Genomic DNA, 23,667 nt, shown 5'->3' with positions numbered 1-23,667 from the left:
CTCGTCAGCATTTGGCATTGCTGGTCTCAATTCCAGCCATCCTGACGGATGGGAACCAGGGTCCTTCTGTGCTTCTGATTCCTGTTCCCTAATGGCTGATGACACTGATCAACTTCTCATGTTCTCGGTCACTCATACAGCTTTGTGATGACTGTTCAAGTCTCTTGCCTTTTCATTAAACTGGGTTTTTCATCGTATTTTTGATTTGCATTTTTCTGTCTTTAAGAGTCCTCTGTCAGGACACACGGAGATTATTTCTTTTCTGGCAGTCCATGGACTGTTCATTTTGAAGAACAAAAAACCTAAATTTTGATGAAAGCCCAATTTTTTTCTTCTGTGATTAATCTGTACTTTGTCCTAAGAAACCTTTTTCCATTCCAAAGCTCTTTAATTTTGTTTTCTTCTAGATATTACGTGCTTAATCTTTACACCTAGGATATATTTTGGATTAATTTTTACGTATGGTGTACAGTAACTTAAGAGTGTGGGTTCATTTCTTTCCATACCAATATCCACTTGCTGGTCACTGGTTGAAAACTTCCCTTTCTTCACCTAATTGCCTTGGCACTGTTGTTGAAAATCAACTGACCATGTATTTGTGGGCCTATTTCTGAATCCTCTTCCACTTCATTGATCTATTTCAGGGGTTGGCAAACTTTTTCTGTAAAAGGCCAGGCAGTACGTATTTCAGGGTTTGTAGGCCATATGGTCTGTGTTGCGACTATGCAACTCTGCATGAGAGCCGCCAACCTGGGGGGTTGGGTCCAGCTGGAAGTCGAGGCAGTCCCACAAGTCACTCAAAAGTCTACTCCTGTTAGCTTATCAAATCAACTGCCACATACACATCGGCCTGTGTCAGAGCTCTTCTGTATACTATTCATCAGTCTTTGTCTACTGCTATGCCTGTAACACATTTATTGCACTTCTGGCTGCTGAACATGCAACGCACTACTCTATTTTGAAATCTGGTTGTCAAATTCTAAGCAAAAAATACCAGAAAGATTTGACTGGGGATGTGCTGTAACAGCTAATCTCGAGTACTCACGCAATCAAGCATTGTTCTGCTATATATTTAATGTGTCACACTTAATCGTCACAACTCCTGGGCATCCTTTAAAAAATGACTTGACCTCTATGCAATAAGGATGGGCACAGGATCCAAAGACAGGAAAATGGAAGAATGAACACAGGCTATGGAAGGAGTCAGGCAATACGAGTCCTTAGCTCTGTTAACACAATGCAAAAGCAGCCACCCACATGTATGAACAAGTGGGCACAGCAGTGCTCCAATGAAGCTACTGGTACAAGCAGGTGCTGGGCCAGAGCTGGCACGCGGGATGTACCTTCCTTGAAACAGAGAACTGATGGCCATCTGAGTGGGAGGAGAATTGGAAACGAGCAGCTGTCATGTGGCAGCATGTTCTCAACATCACCATGACACCTGAGAAATAGAAGCTGGAGGACCAATAAACCATCTACAGACAAGTCCACAGGAGGTGTACAGACAAGTGCACCTGTGTCAGGCACTGCTTGCTCTGGGTGTTTGGGTCACAGTGGTGGGTGGGAAGAGCTCCTGACCCGATGGCTGGTGTCCTCCTGGCTCAGTGTGGCTCGGCCTCCCTTGCTTGGGATCGGGTATATGGCATTAGAGTCAGTGTCAGGAAGTGTGACCCACTACACACCAGCAGTGGTCCTCTCATTATGGTCCCTACACCCTGTCTTGTTATTAAAGCCCAAGCAAGGTACAAGAGATTTCTAGAAACAAAGAATCGGGCTTTATTTTTGTTGTTATTTTTAATACAGGTATTGTACTGTAGACATCTGTTAGTCTCGCAATTCAATATGGCCAATACACAGAACCCAAAGTGGGAACTAAACCAGTGTCCTTGCTCCTGGTCCTTGCTGGCATCCTCCACTCAACAGACGATGTTCCTCCTGTCCACGTGTCCTTTTCCTGCCACACAAGACAAGCAACGCAAAACACTACCCAATGCTCTTTCACCAGCAGAGGGTGGGATGAAGACAGACACCGTGTTACCCCAGATGGAGAAGCTGACAGCACAGGCCACCTCTGGGGGCATGCCCTGGCGGCGGCAGCTGGCAAATCCTTCCCCGGGTGAGACGTGAGTGCGTCATCCAGCAGCAGTCCCTGAGGTCCTGTGCCATGTAGGTCAGCATCCAAGAGGAGCAAGAGGAGCCTGTCCTCTGACAGTGCCAGGTTCCAGACGAGGATGCCCGAGGACAGTCTCTTCTGAGGAGCTCACACAGAAAGGGTTCCTGAGGAGGCGTGCAGAGGCCAAGTGCGGCACCCCAGCCAGCTGTCCCAGGGTGCACTGCTGACTCCGCTGGCCTCAAGTGCGAGGTCGCGGTAAACCTCACAAAGAGTTTCTATACCATTTACAATGGAAAAGTAAATAAGAAATAAGGCATTAGACATCTGATTTTTTTATTTCCATATGCAATGTCATGTTTAGGCACGCTGCTTGGGATGCTACTTCTAAAAAAATCGTTGGCCATTTTTCAGAATATCCTTTTGGTTTTAAATACTGGTCAGGAAAAACAAATGATGTAAAAATACGTGAATAATTTTCTATTACAGAAATGAAAAACTGATTTGCATCTAAAAGTGCAAGAGGTGAAGTAATTTAAACCCTTTCACCAGACAATATGGCAATATACAATATATTGCTTTAGCTGTTTGAGAAGGCTGTGATGTATCTTTATATTGACATAGAAAATTATAAATTACATTGAATTAGTATCCATAATCACTATATATATACACAAACCAGTTCTAAAAAAAATACACTGGTTTAGAATTTACGAGTGAAAACCTCACAAGGTACAGTAAAACAATGAACATGCTTAGGTGCCGATTTCGATTTCTAGCTGTAACACTAGCCTGCAGAACAGACGGGCTCCAATTCCATCAGCAGCACAAACATTTCCACACTGACTTGCCTAATGTGACTGATGTTAAGTATGCAGACTGCTCTGAAATGTTCATTGGTGACACTTGTTAACAAGGTAAATTTTGTTGAATGGGTTAAAAGGCAGATGAACTACCAAAACAAAACAAAAAACAAGAACAAGAAACAAATAAACCCAAACCATAAGCCATGTACACTCCAGATATTCTAGTGTTTCACCTGTAGGAATAATCATTTCAAGCAAACAAGACTTTTAACAGAACATGATGGCTTTACAATGACATCATTTTATCAACTAAGTTGCAGTAATAAATACTTAAAATCTCTACTGATAGACTTACATTTTTTGATCCGTTTAAAACAATACAGAAAACAGTTACCAATCAAAAACTGGTTATAAAAAGAACACCAAACATTTCTTATTCAAAACCACTTTTGTAAGTCAGAACACCCAATAGAACACTTCGAGGGCATGTCAATCCTCTAACTCCTTGCCAACCTGGAAGAGAAACGGATTCAGAATTTTGTACAAGGTGAAAAATGTATGAAAACTGCCTAATACTTTGGTCACACTAATAATTGTCAAATAGTTATGTTCCAAATACAATAGATCTGTGTATTCACTTTTATAAAACTATTCTTACAGCCATTTTAACTATAGCATTACTACTATTATTACATGGGCAGCGAGATCTTTTTCACAGGCTACCCATTATTTAGAACAATACAATATAAACATACGCAAAAATTCTTGGTATTTGTCAATGTGCAATATTTTCACACTTCTGAATTTCGCTGTACAACGACTTAGAATCTGAATATAAAGGTTGCTGGTCCTGATTCCTCGCAGAGTGTGTGCAGCGTGGCAGCCCAGCTGGCTGCAGGCGAGGCCTCCCAAGCCCCTGAACGGTGGCGGCCTGCGGTCCACAGCGGCAGCCACTCGTCATACGGGGCCATTAACTGACACATCGCCTGGTAGGCCTGGCTGGCCAGTCCTAGAGTAAGAGACACACATCTGAGGCACTTAAAGCAGAAACGTAAGACAGAAAATTAACTTTCCTTAGCTCCTTGAGAGTGGAAAACATTCATTTGAACACTGTGCAGTGCCTAACGCAAAGCCTGGCACTTAGCAGTAACCTAATGAACTGCTCCACAAATGAATTTATCGAAAGGACCAGTGAATCTAACTGAATAGCACCTAAGCTTCATCTGGGACTTTGGCTGCTGAGCCATTCAGCAAGGGCTATGAAAGAGCAGGGGGACAGAGGAGCCAAGATGGCGGTGTGAGTAGGGCAGCGGAAATCTCCTCCCAAAACCATATATATTTTTGAAAATACAACGAATACAACTATTCCTAAAAGAGAGACCAGTGGATACAGTACAACAGACAGGCTACATCTACATCTGCGAGAACTCAGCACCTCACAAAGGGGGTAAGATACAAGCCGTGGCTGGCGGGACCCGAGTGCCCCCCACACCCCAGCTCCCTGGTGGGAGGAAAGGACTCAGAGCGGGTAGGGAGTGGGAGCCCAGGCCTGCTAAATACCCAGCCCTACTCATCCGCACCAGAGCGCAGACACACATTGCATGGTGTGCTGGATATAGAGAAATGGAAAAGCAAAATCTGCAAGCAGGTCCCCTGCAACCAGCTCCCGAGGGACAAAAGAAAAGTGAGTGCTTTTTGAAAGTCTTAAAGGGACAGGGGTCTCACAGCTGGATGGAAGCGTCCCGGCACACTCAGCCCAGCAGGCTGGAAATTCTGAGGAACTTTGGGCGCCCCAGTCCCCTGGGTGGCAACGCAGCTCTGAAGACCCTTATGGCAATAAGCAGCCTGCCAGTTGTTCCGCCAGCTGGCGTGGCCCCCGACACAGAGCCCAGTAGCCAGAGAGCAGCAGCATGCATCCGTGGCGCGGCTACACCCCCAGCAGCCGCCCAGAATCTCCTTCCGGCATGCAGATGCCTGGGCCAGAACTAAAGGTCGCCGTCGGTGCACATCTGCCTGGTGCAGGCAGAGAAAACTGGGGCAAGGTGCAAAGGGGCGCCGCTCTCGCAGACCACACCTGGTGCGCCTGCCACTTCCTGAAGGGCTCTGCCCTACTCCGATGGCGACCCCGCCCACGGCAGCAGAGAAGGGCAAGGTGACCAGCAGACAGGAAAGGACTTTGTTCTCCCAGCTGACACCCACACTACCTGCCTACAGCTACCTCTATCGCCATGAAAAGGCAGAAGAATTTGGTCCAGTCCAGAATTACCCAGACAACCCCTGAGAGAGGGCCTGGGGAAATAGATTTAACCAATCTTCCTGAGAAAGAATTCAAAATAAAGGTCATAACCATGCTGATGGACCTGCAGAGAAATATGCAAGAGCTAAAGGATCAAGTAGGGAGGGAGAATACAGAAATAAAACAATCTCTGGAAGGACTTAAGAGCAGACTGGATGAGATGCAAGAGGCTGTTAATGGAATAGAAATCAGAGAACAGGAATACAGAGAAGCAGAGGCAGAGAGAGATAGAAGGATCTCTAGGAATGAAAGAGTATTAGGAGAACTGTGTGACCAATCCAAATGGAACAATATTCACATTATAGGAATACCAGAAGAAGAAGAGAGAAAAAGGAACAGAAAGTGTCTTTGAAGAAATAATTGCTGAAAACTTCCCCAAACTGGGGGAGGAAATAGTCTCTCAGACCATGGAAGCCCACAGAACTCCCAACACAAGGGACCCAAGGAGGACAACACCAAGACATATATTAATATGGCAATAATTAAAATGACAATTATTAAAATGGCAAAGATCAAAGACAAAGTCAGAGTATTAAAGGCAGCCAGAGAGAGAAAAAAAGGTCACCTACAAAAGAAAACCCATCAGACTATCATCAGACCTCTCAACAGAAACCTTACAGGCCAGAAGAGAATGGCATGATATATCTAATGCAATGAAACAGAAGGGCCTTGAACCAAGGATACTGTATCCAGCACAATTATCATTTGAATATAAAGGAGGGATTAAACAAATCCCAGATAAACAAAAGTTTAGGGAATTTGCCTCTCACAAATCACCTCTACAGGGTATTTTAGAGGGACTGCTCTAGATGGAAGCACTCCTAAGGCTAAAGAGATGTCAACAGAGAAAATAAAATCACACCAAAGAAAGCAGACCAACCAAATACTAACTAAAGGCAAAAAATAAAAACAACTACTCACAAAAGCATTGAAGGGAAACACAAAAGAGAACAGATTAAAACACATAACATATAAAGAATGGAGGAGCAGGAATAAGAAGGGAGAGAAATAAAGAATCATCCGACTGTGTTTTTAATAGCTTAATAAGAGAGTTAAGTTAGATGGTTAGATAGTAAAGAAGCTACCCTTGAACCTGTGGTAAACAAGAATCTAAGGCCTGCAATGGCAATAAGTACATATCTTTCAATAATCACCCTAAATGTAAATGGACTGAATGCACCAATCAAAAGACACAGAGAAACAGAATGGATAAAAAAGCAAGATCCATCTATATGCTGCCTACAAGAGACTCACCTCAAACCCAAAGACATGCACAGACTAAAAGTAAAGGAATGGAAAAAGATATTTCATGCAAACAATAGGGAGAAAAAAGCAGGTGTTGCAATACTAGTATCAGACAAAATAGACTTCAAAACAAAGTAACAAGAGATAAAGAAGGACAGTACATAATGATAAAGGAGTCAGTCCAACAAGAGGATATAACCATTATAAATATGTATGCACCCAATACAGGAGCACCAACATATGTGAAACAAATACTAACAGAATTAAAGGACGAAATACAATGCAATGTATGTGTTCTAGGAGACTTCAACACACCACTCACTCCAAAGGACAGATCCACCAGACAGAAAATAAGTAAGGACACAGAGGCACTGAACAACACACTAGAACAGATGGACTTAACAGACATCTACAGAACTCTACACCCAAAAGCAGTAGGATACAAATTGTTCTCAAGTGCACATGGAACATTTTCCAGAATAGACCACATACTAGGCCACAACAAGAGCCTCAGTACATTGAAAAAGACTGAAATTCTACCAACAACTTCTCAGACCACAAAGGCATAAAACTAGAAATAAATTGTACAAAGAAAAAAAAGAGGTTCACAAACACACGGAGGCTTAACAACATGCTCCTAAATAATTAATGGATCAATGACCAAATTAAAACAGAGATCAAGCAATATATGGAGACAAATGACAACAACAGCATAAAGCTCTAACTTCTGTGGGACACAGCGAAGGCAGTTCTAAGAGGAAAGTATACAGCAATTCAGGCCTATTTAAAGAAGGAAGAACAATTCCAAATGAATAGTCTAAAGTCACAATTATTGAAACTGGAAAAAGAAGAACAAATGAGGCCCAAAGTCAGCACAAGTAGGGACATAATAAAGATCAGAGAAGAAATAAATAAAATTGAGAAGAATAAAACAAAAGAAAAAAAATCACTGAAACCAAGGGCTGGTTCTTTGAAAAAATAAACAAAATAGATAAGCACCTACCAAGACTTATTAAGAGAAAAAGAGAATCTACACACATCAACAGAATCAGAAATGAGAAAGGAAAAATCACATTGGACCCCACAGAAATAAAAAAAATCATTAGAGAATACTATGAAAATCTATATGCTAACAAGCTGGAAAACCTAGAAGAAATGGACATCTTCCTAGAAATATACAACCTTCCAAGACTGACCAAGGAAGAAACAGAAAATCTAAACAGACCAACCACCAGCAAAGAAATTGAATCACTAATCAAAAAACTACACAAGAACAAAACCCCTGGACCAGATGGATTCACCACTGAATTTTATCAGACATATAGAGAAGACATAATACCCATTCTCCTTAAAGTTTTCCAAAAAATAGAAGAGGAGGGAATATTTTGAAACTCATTCTATGAAGCCAGCATCACTCTAATACTAAAACCAGGCAAAGACCCCACCAAAAAAGAAAACTACAGACCAATATCCCTGATGAACACAGATGCAAAAATACTCAACAAAATATTAGCAAACCGAATTCAAAAATACATCAAGAGGATCAGACACCATGATCAAGTGGGATTCATCTCAGGGATGCAACGATGATACAACATTAGAAAATCCATCAGCACCATCCACCACATGAACAAAAAGGACAAAAACCACATGGTCATTTCCACAGACACTGAAAAAGCATTCAACAAAATTCAACATCCATTCATGATAAAAACTCTCAACAAAATGGGTATAGATTGCAAGTACCTCAACATAATAAAAGGCCATATATGACAAACCCACAGCCAACATCATACTTAACAGCGAGAAGCTGAAAGCTTTTCCTTTAAGATCGGGAACAAGACAGGGATGCCCACACTCCCCACTGCTATTTAACATAGTACTGGAGGTCCTAGCCACGGCAATCAGACAAAACAAAGAAATACAAGGCATCCAGATTGGTAAAGAAGAAGTCAAACTGTCACTATTTGCAGATGACATGATATTGTACATAAAAAACCCTAAAGCCTCCACTCCAAACTGCTAGAACTAATATCTGAATTCAGCAAAGTTACAGAATACAAAATTAATACACGGAAATCTGTCGCATTCCTATATACTAACGATGAACTAGCAGAAAGAGAAATCAGGAAAACAATTTCATTCAGAAGTGCATCAAAAAGAATAAAGTACCTAGGAATAAACCAAACCAAGGAAGTGAAAGACCTATACCCTGAAAACTACAAGACACTCTTAAGAGAAATTAAAGAGGACACTAACAAATGGAAACTCATCCCATGCTCTTGGCTAGGAAGAATTAATATTGTCAGAATGGTCATCCTGCCTAAAGCAATCTACAGATTCCATGCAATGACTATCAAAATACCAACAGCATTCTTCAACGAACTGGAACAAATAGTTTTAAAATTCATATGGAACCACAAAAGACCCCGAATAGCCAAAGCAATCCTGAGAAGGAAGAATAATGCAGGGGGATCTCACTTCCCAACTTCAAGCTCTATTACAAAGCCACAGTCATCAAGACAATTTGGTACTGGCACAAGAACAGACTCACAGACCAGTGGAACAGAACAGAGAGTCCAGATATTAACCCAAACATATACAGTCAATTAATATATGATAAAGGAGCCATGGACATACAATGGGGGAATGACAGCCTCTTCAACAGCTGGTGTTGGCAAAACTGGACAGCTGCATGCAAGAGAATGAAACTGGATCACTGTCTATTCCTATACACAAAAGTAAACTCGAAATGGATCAAAGACCTGAATGTAAGCCATGAAACCATAAAACTCTTAGAAAAAAACATGGACATAAACATAAGCGACTTCTTCATGAACATATCTCCCCAGGCAAGGGAAACAAAAGCAAAAATGAAGAAGTGGGACTATATCAAGCTGAAAAGCTTCTGTACAGCAAAGGACACCACCGATAGAACAAAAAGCCATTCTACAGTATGGGAGAATATATTCATAAATGACAGACCCGATAAAGGATTGACATCCAAAATATATAAAGAGCTCATGCACCTCAACAAACAAAAAGCAAATAATCCAATTAAAAAATGGGCAGAGGATCTGAACAGACACTTCTCCAAAGAAGAAATTCAGATGGCCGACAGACACATGAAAAGATGCTCCACATCGCTAGTCATCAGAGAAATGCAAATTAAAACCACAATGAGATATCACCTCACACCAGTAAGGATCACCACCAACCAAAAGACAAACAACAACAAATGTTGACAAGGATGTGGGAAAGGGGAACCCTCCTACACTGCTGGTGGGAATGTAAATTAGTTCAGTCATTGTGGAAAGCAGTATGGATATTCCTCAAAAAACTGAAAACAGAAATACCATTTGACCCAGGAATTCCACTCCTAGGAATTTACCCTAACAATGTAGAAGCCCAGTTTGAAAAAGACAGATGCACCCCTATGTTTAGATGAATGGTACAGAAGATGTGGTACATACACACAATGGAATATTATTCAGCCATAAGAAGAAAACAAATCCTACCATTTGCAACAACATGGATGGAGCTAGAGGGTATTATGCTCAGTGAAACAAGCCAGGTGGAGAAAGACAAGTATCTAATGATTTCATTCATCTGTGGAGTATAAGAACAAAGCAAAAACTGAAGGAGCAAAACAGCAGCACACTCACAGAACCCAAGAATGGACTAACAGTTACCAAAGGGAAAGGGACTGGGGAGGATGGGTGGGAAGGGAGGGATAACGGGAGGGGGGAGAAGGGGACATTACAATTAGTATGCATAATGGGGGGGGCACAGGGAGGGCTGTGCAACACAGAGAAGACAAGTAGTGATTCTACAGCATCTTACTATGCTGATGGACAGTGACTGCAATGGGGTATGTGGGGGGAACTTAGTCATGGGGGGAGTCTAGTAAACATAATGTTCCTCACATAATTGTAGATTAATGATACCAAAAAAAAGTTATGTAACACCAATCTTTATCCTGTTTAGTGTTTTTGACTTTAAATTCTGCTTAGTCTTCTATTAACAGTGCCGCTTCTGCTCTTTTTGATTGCATTTGTTTGGTACTGTTTACCTAGTCCCTTGTCAATTTTAATGCTTTGATCATACTTCTTTTAAATGGCTTTTATCTCTTAATGTGGATTTGTCCACTTCAAGTTAGTGTAATTGTGCTCACTTTGGCAGCACATATGCTAAAAGTGGAATGATACAGAGAACATTGGCATGGGCCCTGGGCAAGGATATCTTACAAATTTGTGAAGCATTCCAAATTTTTGTAACTGTTGAATCACTGTGTTGTACATCTGAAACCAATATAATAATGTATATCAACAACATTTCAATAAAAAATGTTAGTGTAATGAAAAAAAAAAAAAAAAAAGAGCAGGGGCTCCATGAAGCTACCTACTTCACTTCCTAGGAGCCCAGGTACAGATAGGTTAGTGGTTTTTAAATGGTTTCTCCTGGAGCCTTTAGGAGCTATATGCTTATCCTTCCTTCAAAATAGCTTTTTTTATCTATTCTATATATTGGAATCTACATATAGGTTCACTTGAAAGATGATTCTGCTACTGAAAGAGGGCAAAGAAAAGAAGAAAAATGTTTGTGAACAAGACCCACTGTTGACAACAAAGTTGAACACTGTAACAGATGGGCCCCCACAGCAAGTATTAAGGGGAAAGTTGGCAGGGAGGGCAGGGTGGAACAATGTAGTAATGGGACATACAAATCCCACCCTCTGGCCAAAATTACAACCTGGACACAGAGGATGTTCTTGACGGTGCTACCCAAATGTTATAAAATAGACATAGAGCCCAAACTGGGAAGCAAACAAGTCCTTTTGAACCAGCATTCAAAATCTGCGAACAGAATACTTCAGACACCTGCTGTCGTAACAGAGAACCAGGAAACTGGCTCCACACACACACCGCACTCTACTTACATTTGGTGATGTCTCCATACATCACAGACATACGGGACCCAAGAGCTCTGGAACCACACATAACCAGCACATATCTTGCCTTCACCACTTACAAGCTGTGTGATCTTAAGTAAATTTCTTAACCTCTCTCAATTCAGTTTTCTCCCCCTGTAAAAGGGGAACAATAATCCCCCATAGGGGTTAGTAAGTATACAAGGTGTGCAAAGTGCTGGGCACACTGGCTGGCACAGATACCTTACATGCTTGATAAACTGTAGTTAAAAATAAAATTTTGCAGCCATGCACATCTTTATGTGCAACAGTGCACACCTGTCAATCCAAAGGATCTCAGCTACTCGGTTGTGACGGGAACTGTGTGGAGAAGACTGCAAAGGAAAAGTTCCAAATGGCTACCTTTACCTTCAGCACTGCCATGAATTGTTTTTAGAACACAAATGTAACAGAACCCTTCGCTCTGTCCTGACTGCAGCTCAAATGTCCCCTTCCCAGAGGCCTTTCCCCGCGACCCCAAGACGACCACCTCTCAACCAGCTGTACTTGTTCCTCAGTAGCACCTCTTTCCACATGCCCCTACTTCACCTGTGTGTCTGTTACACTCGAGCGTGTGTTGGACAGACGGACAAACGCAGGGAGAACATGGTGCCCCCTCTCCCACTTGCTCTCCCCACCAGGTGTTTCTGGGCAGGGAAAAGACAAGTCTTCCCTGGAGGCAAACAATCCCACACTCCTGAGAGCCAGGGAAATGACCTCGTATCTTGCACCATTCAGGCCAGAGAAACCAAGAACAGACTCCTGAATGACTATTCCAAATGGGGACAGATTCAGATCATCCTGCCTTTCAGACTGCTATCAACAGAAAGGAAATTTACAGGTGGACATAAGGGAGAAGACATAACTGATTAGGAATTAGACCTACAAAGGACCTTTTAAAAAAACATACATTGTAAACCCCAGGCCAAAAAGATGATATGCCCAAACACAGCTCTGGGTTCCCCCAAAGCTGGAATGTCACCTGCCATTCCTCCCAAAGCCTTCACTAGAGCCCCACATGCTCCAACAGCTTTTATAATGAACTAGTTTTACATGCAAAACAAAAACAAAAGAGAACAAAAAACCCCAAAGCAAACCTCTTATTCTGGCTGAAATTTCCATGAAACAAAAAGCAATACAGAATGTACAGGTTTGCTGACCGGTGAACACAGAGCGCCCCCCGCTGGTTCCCACTGGTTAGGTCATCCCCTAAAATGTTAGAATATTTGGGGGGTGGGGGTTGAAGGGAAAAAGTACAACTTCTCTGATGGCTTTAAAGGTTCCTTTATTCCTTATGGAAGGAATACACAGACTTAGATATATTTAACAAAAAGAATGAACTCTACGAAGTGCTGAGTCAAGTTCCCTGTGGCCCAAGGGCAAAGCCTCATCTTCTGGTGCGAGCTAGGGCCCAGCCCAGGCCAGCCTACCCTTCGGACCACCAGCTCAGCCTAAGCAAAACACAGCTAGAAAGAAGACGTCACATCCCAAATCACTCAGCTCTGGCAGTGGTGTATCACAATCAAAACAAGGTGATACTTTGCAAAAGCAAAACTGAACAGGGAGTCACCTAAGGTGCAAGAATATCTCTAGCTACATATGTGACAGGGTCTCCAGGAAAGTTCTCCCAGGGTCCCAAGGGCATGTCTGGGGAAATGAACACCAGGAGCTGCTTGTGCCTAGCGGCTGGGTGACTGCTCGGGGCCCATGACAACGTGGCCGCCACAGCCAAGGGACCCCAATATCAGCTCAGTTTAGCACCCCTTCTCAGAAAGGGCAGGAGAACACCAGCATCAGAGACCCTTTCATTCCCAGTGATTTCTCAAAGAGCCAGTGAGGGTACTGAATCTCCAAACCCAGCCAGTTTTCGGCTTCTGGGTAAAGGGATGAAGTGCTGCTTCTAAGTTCTCAGCTCAGCACCCTGATTACATAAGGACGGAGAAAATGCTACTGTGCTGAGTAAGTCACTGAATGCTTGAGGACAGCTGTGTGACCCCCTACCCCTAGCCCTCCAGACCCCAAGACGCCAACTTCCCTCCCATCTCTCAGGAGACAACAGCAAAAGTCAGAGTGGGGCCTGGGCAGGAGCTGAGGCGGCGGGCAGTTACCTCTGCTCTGCACTACTGCTGGGGGGCCGGGGTCCCGTGGACTTCACCTCCGCCGCTTCAGGGCTCTCCTCCACGTCTTTACAAGCAGCATCTTGAGAGGTAGACACTTTACCTTCCTCACTGCAGTAGAGAGATGACAGGCAGCATCAGATACCGCAGGCACCAGCATGCAGAGGAGGAGGGTACATGCAGGTGACTCTGGGATCATGACTGCAGGCATCACAGCCCTGGGGCTGAGCATGCTCAGGTGAGGGGCCACAGGCAGTGACTGGGAAGGCACGGGAGGAAAGGATCACACACAGGGGAGCCAAAAGGGGCGATGCGATGCAGCTGGCGTCTGGCAAAAGACGGTCCCACACCACTGTACATACCGATAGGATTTCAACACTCTGGGTGAAGCCAAGTGTGCAAAACAGAAAAAGAAATGTACAAGAGTTTCAGAATACTCCTACAAATGAGGAATTTGGGGGATAACATGCCCACGACTGCACAAAAGAAAACTGCAGACTTGGTGAAGGTGTCAAATGAACCTGTTTGAAGGAAAAAGCCTTTGGTTAAAGTGTTTTGCTCTCAGGGCTGAGCCCACTGTCTAAACCGTCAGCAGGACAGACCCCCATGAGCCTGCTGGATAATGTCCCATGAGCAGGGTGTGATTGACCTTCTCGAGTTGTCCTCTGACAAGAGGGAGAAGTACCCACGCAAGGAGGGGAGAGGCGGAGTGGGAGAAAAGGCTCCTGAGGGCCCGAGGGCAGCAAGATGGACACAGAAGGGCTGCTTTCCCCTCACAGGGCTCCTGGCGGAGAGACAAGTGGCCCTGCGGGCTGGACATTCCAACTGCTGCCTGCTTGCTCTGCCTGGATTTCCTGCGCTGACACACCAGGAGAGGCTGGGGCCTGTGCTGAATTTGCTTATGAAAAACCTAATTTTAGGATGATTTCACAGGTGGCTTTCAGATGAATTACAGACAACTGATGAGGTGGAAAATGAACTGAAGGGTGAAGATCTGCTGACACTCTGAGTCACCTGGCTCATTACTCCTCCTCCTCATGTCCACCCTCCCCTCCCTGCCCACCAAGGCAGCCACCCCGAGGCCCTCAATACGTACTACTTTGATTCTTGCAAAATGCAGAGTCACTGTCTATGTGAACTGAGTCACAGCTGGCACTGCAGCGCACACCTCGGGGTGCTGGTCTAATCCAGCACCGTCTGGCAGACCCACCTGACGCTGCTGGCCATGGCACAGCACCCCACGGTGCACACCTCCCCACTCAACCTGGCTTCCCAGCAACCCCCACCAACTGCCGTCCTCCTCCACGCCCTCTGTGCACAATGCTGCAATGAACACAACCGTCCATGGGCCCAATGGACCTGCCAGGGCATTTCTCAGTGCTTTACACCAGAGTGGACAATACTGGCAACTTCTTGATCCTCAAGGAAGCCCCTGTATTGTCCATGATGGCTGCCCATCAGCATCCCCACTGGCAGGGGAGCAGGGCCCCCATCCACACTTGGCACCTGCCCCCTCTCCGATTCCCGTTAGTCTAGTAAGAGGTGGCTCATTAACAAGTAAGTTTCAAGCACCTCTCACTTTTGCAGGCCTTTTGCGTTTCCTTGTCCGTAAACTGACTATTGATATCTTCTGTCCATTTTCTGACTTGGGTTTTTTTATCTTCTCCTTATTGGTTTATAGGAATTCCCGGGATATCAAATGTTAGTTTCTTGTTGATTTAGGTACTGAAAGCTCTTTGCCCCTCAATCTGTGCCATGTGCCTTTTAATTCTGCCTATAGAACTTTATCGACCAGAGGCTCTTAACTTTGACGTGATCCAGTTCTTTCCATTAGGGTTTATGCTTCTGATGTTGTTTTATTCTTAGAAAGAAGTCCTTTCTGCCCACAAGTCTGAAAGATACACTGTATTTTCTTTTAACTCCCATGAGGCTCTGGCCACATCCAGTAGCTCTTGTACCTCATTTTTCTCATGTGGAAAGTGGGGCAATAACCACTGTACTTACCATATGGGGTCCTTGAGGGAAATAAACGAGTCAATACGGTGAGTGTTTGGGGAGCAGCGCCTGGCACACATGCTCCTGTCCTTCAGTCTCCACTCCACCCGGAGGGCCTTCGCACGGACAGCAGATTCCCCTGTTCCCTCATGGGGCCGGCTTCCCTGCCCACCACCCAGTAGCCATCCTGTTGTCACTGAGCTGTCTCTTCCATCACACTGGCCCCTGTAAACTATCTGTGTGCTAACATCACACCGTTTTAATTATTCTGACTTTGCAGTATAACCCAACATCTGCCAGGACAAGCCTCTTATTTAATCTTCCTTATGGTTCTCTAAGCAATCTGGGGCCCTTTATTATGCCACATACACTTTAGAGTATATTTATCAAGTGCCTTTAAAAAATTCAGCTGAAATTTTCATTAGACTGCATTAAACTTAAAGATCAACTTGGTGAGAGCAGACGTCTCTGTAGCACTGAGCTGTCCCTTCACAACATACGGTGGCCTCCACTTGTCTAGGCCTGCTGTTATGGCTGCTTCCTGTGGCACTCTCACATTTTCTCTACAGCTATTTGGGTTAAGATAATTCCTGAACAATTTATGCTTTAATGCATTTTGTGACTGGTACTCTGCCTTTTGTTACATTCTGGGTGCTTTACTACTGATGTACAGGAAGGCTACTGAGTATTAATAATGATCTCTTACCCAGAAAGCTTTGCCGAATTTATTAGTTACAAAAGTTTGCTCCTGATGTGGCTGTAGCTGATCATTTGTATCTGCAAATAACAACAGGTTGATCATTTCCCACCAGTCTTTACCTACACCTTTCTTTCTTTCTTTCCTCGCAGCGCTGCTCAGGGGTGACTACGCCTGCACGTGGCATTGGTCATGGGCTTACATCCTTCTTGTTCCCTACCTTCAAGTGCATGCACCTAAAATTCCACTAACTCTCATTTCTGCTGCAGCGTTTTGGTGCTGAACTTTCACCAGTTAAGGAAACCCACTTTTACTCCTGCATGCTCACAGTTTTAGTCACATACAGGTATGGAACTTTATTGAAAGCTTCATCAAAAATATCAAATGATTTCCTTTCAGTCTGTTAATATATGGTGAATTATGCTGCCAGATAGATGTTCCTGTGGTGAACCACCCCAGCAGTCCAGGGATCAACTAACTGATCATTATGAATTACTTTTAATATGCTGTTGGATTCAGTTAGCAAATACTTTCTATAGGATTCTGCATTTAGTTGGCTTGTAAGTGACATAAGCTGATCATTTTCTATAATTATCCTTCTCTGGTTTTGGAATTAAGATTTCACTGCCTTGTAAAAAGATTCCGGCAGTTTTTGCACTCTTCCTATTTTCTGCAGCTACTTAAGATAGGAATGAGTAGGCTCATATGCATGAAACAGCACTAAATCCTTACTGCAACCCACACATCCCATTTACTTGTGAGGCCACTTCCTCTGGTGTTGGTTTGCTCCTTGTTTGCCTCCACACATAATGGCTTACTTGTATCCTTTGTTATAAGATTGTCTGTCTCTTTCTTATGGATATGAGGTCTTTGCTCTGTCCTGCTATGGACTCTTTCTTTGCTGGTTGTACCTTGTCTTTTCATTTTATCATGTCTTTTGGAATACTAGAAATTAAATAAAGTTAAATTTATCAATCTTCTGGTTTGGCTTTTTTATAGTAGAAAAATCTTTAGCTTCCAAATTATAAAGATACTCTCTTATGTTGTTTTCTGAAAGCTGTGTAGTTTTACCCTTCATATTTATGTTGAGACAAAGCTTTTTTTCCCTCTACAATTTATACTATTTGTAAGTCCATTTTTCCCTCACTAAATTTACTGTCCTTCTAACATGTATCAAGGTCATGGAAGTGACTGGGGCTCTATTTGTGTAACTGTGCTAAAGCTGTATCATCCCAGTAACAGCTCTGAGAGTTACGTCCTGGTATTACTCTGGTGACACCCCCTCACTTTATTCTGTAAAATGATCTGGTCTTCTTGATGAGTATTGCCATCAGTTCCTCAATTTCCATGAAAAACCCAATTGGGATTTTGATGAGAAATGCATTCATTTTACAGACAAGAAATGCCATGGATATCCTCCCCTTAACAAACATGGCACATTTCCCTATTTATTTAGGTCTTTATTTTATCCTTCCATCTTAAGTTATCTCACACAGAAGGGTTATCATTTTAATTTAAAAAAAAGTGGTGACACACACAGGACCTCGTGTGTTAGTTTGTAAGATGCAACTGATGTGTGTGTCCAATAAGCCTGGCCCACCTCTCCTAGTAATTCTAGTATTTGTAGATTCAATTGGAAAATTTTAGGTAGAAAATCATAACCTATCAACAATAATCATTTTGTTGCTTTGACATCTTTGTATGTTGCAGTTTTTATTTTATGCTGTATTTGCTAAGACCACCAGCACAGGGCTGACGAGAAGCACCAGCTGTAGGTCTTACTGTTTGGGTCACACTGTTAGAGGAATTTCTAGCACTTCACTGCTAAGAATAAAGTCTTCAGTAGATTTTCTCAGTGGACACTTTTATCAGTTCTAGAGAGAGCTACTTTCTATTTCTAGGCAAAAAAGTTATTTATATTCCTTTAGCAAAAAACCTATGAACAGCTTAATTTTTATCAAACAATTTTCTCCATCCACGGCTTCCAAATGGTTTTTATCCTTTTACCTGTCTGTGAATTACCTTCAGTCATCTTTACAGTGATACAATATCCTCATAGTCATGTGATACATTCTTGGTCATGACTTAGAAATGTTCCTGGATGTGGTTTGCCATCTTCACTTTAAAGCCGGGTGCTCACACACCCACACGTGGCCTATAATTAGCTTTTCTCTTTCGTGCTTTGTTTTGCTGTGATCTCAGCAGTGCCAGGGTCTGAGATGGTCTGTGTAACACCATGACCAGAGCTCCAGGAGCTGACTTAGCTGAAGTCTGCAAGTTTTGGTGCAAGTTTTCTCATTCCTCTTTCAGTTTTAAGATTTTAGTTTCCAGTGTGATTCTTTCTTTTTGACCCATAAGTTCAGAAATTAGGTTAATTTCCATATTATTTTTAAAGCTATCCTTTTGCTACTGAATTCTAAGGCTGCACTGTGTCTGGAGAAAACGATCTGCATGAAGCTGAACCTTTGGTTTTGATGGGCTGAGCTCTGCAGCCTGAATACAGGTCAATTTCTACTATGACTCAAGATTGTCATTTTTTAAAACTCATGTATTTTGAATCTACTAGACTTAAACTATAGTATTCTGAATACTATGGAGGGAAGGGGATTACTTAGGGACCCAAAACTCGCCAACTCCTCATTAAAATTGACAGAGGTTTCAGAGGTTCCAGATTCAGGTCAACATCTGAGTTGACCCCTACCGCCCTCCCAACCACCTGCACCTGCGGCGCGATCTGCCCCTGGTCACCTTCTGAAGACGGCAGTTTCTGTCTTGGCATCTACAGTGAGGCTGAGCGTTTCCTTCATGCCACCATTCATCACTGTCTCAGTCACCTTGTCTGTGCTCTCCGCATCCTCCTCTCCATCAGAGCTGGCTTCCATGGCCACACTGCCTGGTGCTGAAAAAAAACACACAGCAGGCGGTCCCACAGACCGCCACAAAAGAACAATGTCACCCACCTCTGTGCCAACCCAGCCACCCCACAACACATCTTCTGCTTAGAGGAGAGAGAAAAAAGTGAGGTGTTTTGCCAACTGTTGCCTGGGCCAATTCTTGATGGGCACAGACTTCTTACAACTTCTCACTAGAGATGCGCCACAGCCTTCCTCCTCAGCATAGGCCCAGTGGGCCGCCACAGCCTCCCAGCTTACACCCTTCCTTCCCTCCTCCTGAGGCCCTCCACAGCTGGGGCAGAGTGGCCCCCGCCCACCAAGACCCTGGAGTACCTCACTCCCAGCCTGTCTGCTGTCCTGTCCTCACCATCCTTCTCCCTCTCACTTGTCCCACTTGGGTATCTTTTTTAAAAGTCATTTTCTTCTGGTTCCTTGTGGATCATTTGCTCCATAACAGGGAGGCACACCAATCACAAGCTTGGCTCTGAAGTCAGACTTCCAGCATTCAGATCCCTACCTTCTCACTTATGAGCTGATGACCCTCGGGTAAGGCACCGAAGCTGTGCCTCTATTTTCTGATGCACAAAATGGGGATAATTGACCCCATGTGTGGAACTGCTGAGGGGAAGAATGACCGAGCAAGATTCGCTTCTGGTCTTACTACTTCTCCCTGCCCCTTGGTTCTTACATCCTCTACCCATATCTTCATTTCTTTTTCTAAGAACTTACTTCTTTCTTCCCTGCACATACTACCAATTCATGACTCTCCCCTTCACTAACTTCGTCCCCCTGCCCACACCTCTCAAAGCCCTATTCAGGAGGTTGAAAACAGCCCAGGGCCTCTGCAAGGGACAGTGCACACACTTTGAGTAATAAGACAACACACTGGACACCCCGGACCACTGTAAAGAAAACAAACAGCCAGCCCCACAGCCTCAAACATGCCCAGATTCACACACACATGCTCCCACAAAGTAAACTCCAAAGGACAGAAGAACAGGGCTGGGCTTGGAATATATACGACTAATCTGGTTTCACGGTACTGCAGGCTAAGGCATTCTTCCCAGGCCTGTTCCCTTTTCTGGACATTCACAGGACTGAATAACTGGCTATGCAACGTGAAGTTAAAGCTTGAACAACAGAATGCCAGGCCCACCGGCTGGGCACTTGGGCACCCTCTGTACCCACCTTCAGGCTGCACTGCCAAAGCAGCCACACTGGGAGTGAGAGGGTCCAATGGTTCGGTGCTGGTTTCCATTTCCACTGGAGAATTACTCCTTAAGATATCTTTTGTACTTTTAAAAAGAGAAAATTCGGATGTTAGCAGTAACTGAGGCAATAGCCTCAGTTACCATTATTCACAAAAACTATTCCAGTTCCACTGGGGAGACATCGGCAGTCAGTCGTAGGTCTCAACAGCACATGAATCCAAGTGTGGAGGGCTGCCTGAAGCGTCAGCTGAGGTGCGCAGGCACATGTGCTGCTGAGACAGCAGGGCAGGAATGTGGCGACCGCTTTAAGGCTTCTGGACAGGCTCAAAATGCCCCGCCTCTTGCCCTCACAGAGTCACGAGGCTCCCAGGGCGGGGACGGCAGTGGTCTGCTGCAGTGTCAGCTGTACCTACACTGCCATTTGTACAAAATCCCTTACTTCCCTGAGCCGAACTGCCCAGAGGGCCTGGCCCTCTAAATGGTATTTAACGAGAAAGCATAACCTGTGCACAAAGGCGAAACAGAAAGGAGCTGCTTCAACCTTCTCAAGGGACCAGGGCTCTTATCCTCCAGCTACAGGAAGAGAGAAAAAAGCAAGAGGTGGAAACTTCACTGTCCCACACTGGAGTAGAGTCAGTAAAATAATTCCTAGTAGTTTGGAGACATTTTCCACAAATCCCACTTTCACCTCTGAATAACAGCTTAGTGCTTTTACTAGAGCTGCTCTAAAGCAGCAAAAAGTAGGTTGCAGCTGACTCTGGTTTGTCTGAGATGGTGACTGCCAGCTTCAACAGTCGGCCTGCCTGTCTATCCCTTCCACTACCTGTGCCCGGGCAGCACCATCACTTGTCAGAGCAGGAACGCAGCAGCAGTCCACATGGTGCGGTGGGAGGTATTTTTTCAGTGACCAAATGGTGTTCAGCACATCAAACCAAGGCTAACAAGACATGAGATCTGGTCACCACTCAGACACTGACAATACTATTGAGGAAAATTATGAAATGTTGGTTGCTTTCATTGGGAATAATTTACGTAACACGACTGAGAGCTACAGCTGCCACACCCCTTGATTCACAGCACTCAACCAGCTGTAACTCCAACACGAGTTCAGAGTGTCTGTTGAATGCAAGACTCATCTGCAGCATTTTCCTGTAGTGCCCCTCCACCCCACAGGTGCCCGGCAGGAACCCTGGCTCCCCCGGCTCCTGGTCCCTCAGTGCCGCCTGACAGTTCAGTGGGGCCAGGAGAGCCCGGGAGATGCCACTCTGGTCAGCACTTGGCTGAGTGACTTCCTGGGGGTCACATCTTCCTGGCTGCTTTGTTCCTGACCTACCCCCTTTTCTGGTTCACCCTGAATGAAGGGAAGGAGGAGGGTGGTCAGTTGTGTGACTCACGGCTGTGTCAGTATCTCCCCCATGCAGGCTTCAATCCTGGTGAAGGCATTGTCTTCATCTCCAAAGGGCAGCAAGGTGACCGACAAGCCCAAGAGTAAATGCACGCTGCCTGCCGTTGTCCCACAGGGAGGTGAGAGAGCGGGCACACGCACACTCACCTCAGGGAAGCCGTGAACTCGGAAAAGGAAGCCCAGCCTGTCTCTTTAGCTGGCATTGGGTCCTCTGTGCTCCACACATCAGACCCCACAGAGTCCAAGGGAGCACCGTGGGTTGTCTCCATGGGGACATCGAAGTTGGCTGACCAGTTGGGTGCTGAAAAGAGGGAGGAACTTTGTTTTTTGACTATGTCAGTAGTTTAATGTAATACAAGGTATTTTTCAGGAACAGATTCACAATGATGAAAAAGATCAGAGCTGTGGGGAAAGGTATTCCACAAGAGTGGGAATGGCACACGCAGAGGACAATCTGACATCCACCCTATTAGAACTATGCTTCCTTTGATCCCTTAGCAATTCACATTTCTAAGACTTTTTTCCCAATGGAAGTATCACACAAGGATGTAAAGCCACACATAAAAGAATATGCTAATATTAATTTGTTTTAACAATGCAAGGTTATATTAACACTGGGAGGAAGATGGGTGAAATGTATACAGTCACTCCCTGTGAAATCTTTGCAACTTTTTGTAAATCTAAAATTATTCCAAACTAAAAAAGTTTATTAAAAAATAAAAAAGAGTATGTTAACTATTTAACTGCAATAAATTGGAAACCTTAATGCTTCATAGTCCAGATCTGGCCCCACTTTATACTTTTAATGGACCCCCTGCAACCCACTACAGTCAGCACAAACAAGAGGAAGGATTCCAGTGACAGAATGAGAAATACATATTCGGTCTCTGCCCCCATTCCCCCAAACCCTTGGAATCTCTGGGGGGCGCAGTCTTTCTGTATGCTAATGATGGACTGGTGGCTAGGGGCTCCAGGAGGGCCTCGGAATGGGAGCTGGTTGCCAGGGGAACCAACCAGTGATTAGAGGGTTGGGACTTTCAGCCATCCTCACCTCATATCCTCTCCAACCTCCTACAGGAGTGGAAGTTGAGAAAATCCCTAATGGCAAATGATTTAATCGATTATACCTATTTAATGAGGCCTCCATTAAACACTCAAGTGGTAGGGGTTTAGAGCTTCTGGGTTGGTGAAGGGAGGATAGTGCACCCCAAACTCTAGGAGGGCAAAATTCTAGGCTCCTGCGCCCGGGACTCTTCCGGACCATGTCCTACTCAGTACTTCATCTGGCTGCTTGTTTGTATCCTTTAAAACATCCTTTGTGATGAATCGGTAATACTAAGTACCCACCCTTCCGGAGCTCTGTGAGCCACTCCAGCAAATAATTGAGCCCAAAGAGGTCATGGGAACTCCCAAAATACAGCAGGTTGGTCCTAAGTACCAGGTGCCCAGACTCAGCTTGGCACCTGAAGTTGGGGGCAATCCCGAGGGACTGAGCCCTTCCCTGTAAGGTCTGACTCTTGACTCCAGGTAAAGTGTTGGAACTGAACTGTCAGACACCCAGCTGGTACTGCAGAATTGGTCTGAGTGGGAAAACCTGCATGTTTGGTGTGGGAAGTAAAGTTTTGAGAACACACAGAAAAGAGTTTTCCTATTTACTTTCTAAGTCCTGCAGACACAGTACAGATTTCAGAGGTAAGAGGGACCCCTTCCAGTTTGCGGTGGCCCTCTCCCCATACGGCATAAGGCCGAGTCTGGAACAAACCTGCAGGCCTCTGTATAAACATTAACTCCTCAGAGATGGGGCCCTTCAGGTAACACTAGGTTTCTTTCCATTTGCTCTCGTCATACACCACTCAGAACTTACACTGAATCCCCAAATCCTGGCTAGGGACAGGCTGGGTGAGGGACCCATTGTTCTTGAT

The 23,667-nt window shown here is 44.3% G+C and overlaps 1 protein-coding gene and 1 non-coding gene across 17 annotated transcripts in view; one reads left to right on the top strand and one right to left on the bottom strand.

The window, feature by feature from the left end:
* Window positions 1–1,752: 1,752 nt before the first annotated feature.
* Window positions 1,753–23,667, bottom strand: part of PPP6R3 (protein phosphatase 6 regulatory subunit 3) — a 150,147-nt gene continuing 128,232 nt past the window's right edge. For all 16 annotated transcript variants that reach the window (XM_057506682.1, XM_057506674.1, XM_057506676.1 and 13 more), the window contains 5 exons: window positions 21,893–22,046; window positions 20,318–20,424; window positions 18,984–19,134; window positions 13,535–13,654; window positions 1,753–3,925 (listed from right to left, as the gene is read on the bottom strand). In XM_057506682.1, the coding sequence (XP_057362665.1) occupies window positions 3,874–3,925; window positions 13,535–13,654; window positions 18,984–19,134; window positions 20,318–20,424; window positions 21,893–22,046 (584 nt within the window). In that variant the 3' untranslated portion in view covers window positions 1,753–3,873. The remainder of the gene's footprint in view (window positions 3,926–13,534; window positions 13,655–18,983; window positions 19,135–20,317; window positions 20,425–21,892; window positions 22,047–23,667) is intronic.
* LOC118907416 (U6 spliceosomal RNA) lies at window positions 10,624–10,730 on the top strand. Its single transcript, XR_005022797.2, has one exon. It is a non-coding gene; the product is annotated as a U6 spliceosomal RNA (small nuclear RNA).

This window comes from Manis pentadactyla, chromosome 9 (genome assembly GCF_030020395.1).
Source record: "Manis pentadactyla isolate mManPen7 chromosome 9, mManPen7.hap1, whole genome shotgun sequence".
Taxonomy (NCBI): Eukaryota; Metazoa; Chordata; class Mammalia; order Pholidota; family Manidae; genus Manis; species Manis pentadactyla.
Note: the sequence above shows the minus strand (reverse complement) of the source record. Positions and strands in the feature narration are given on the sequence as shown.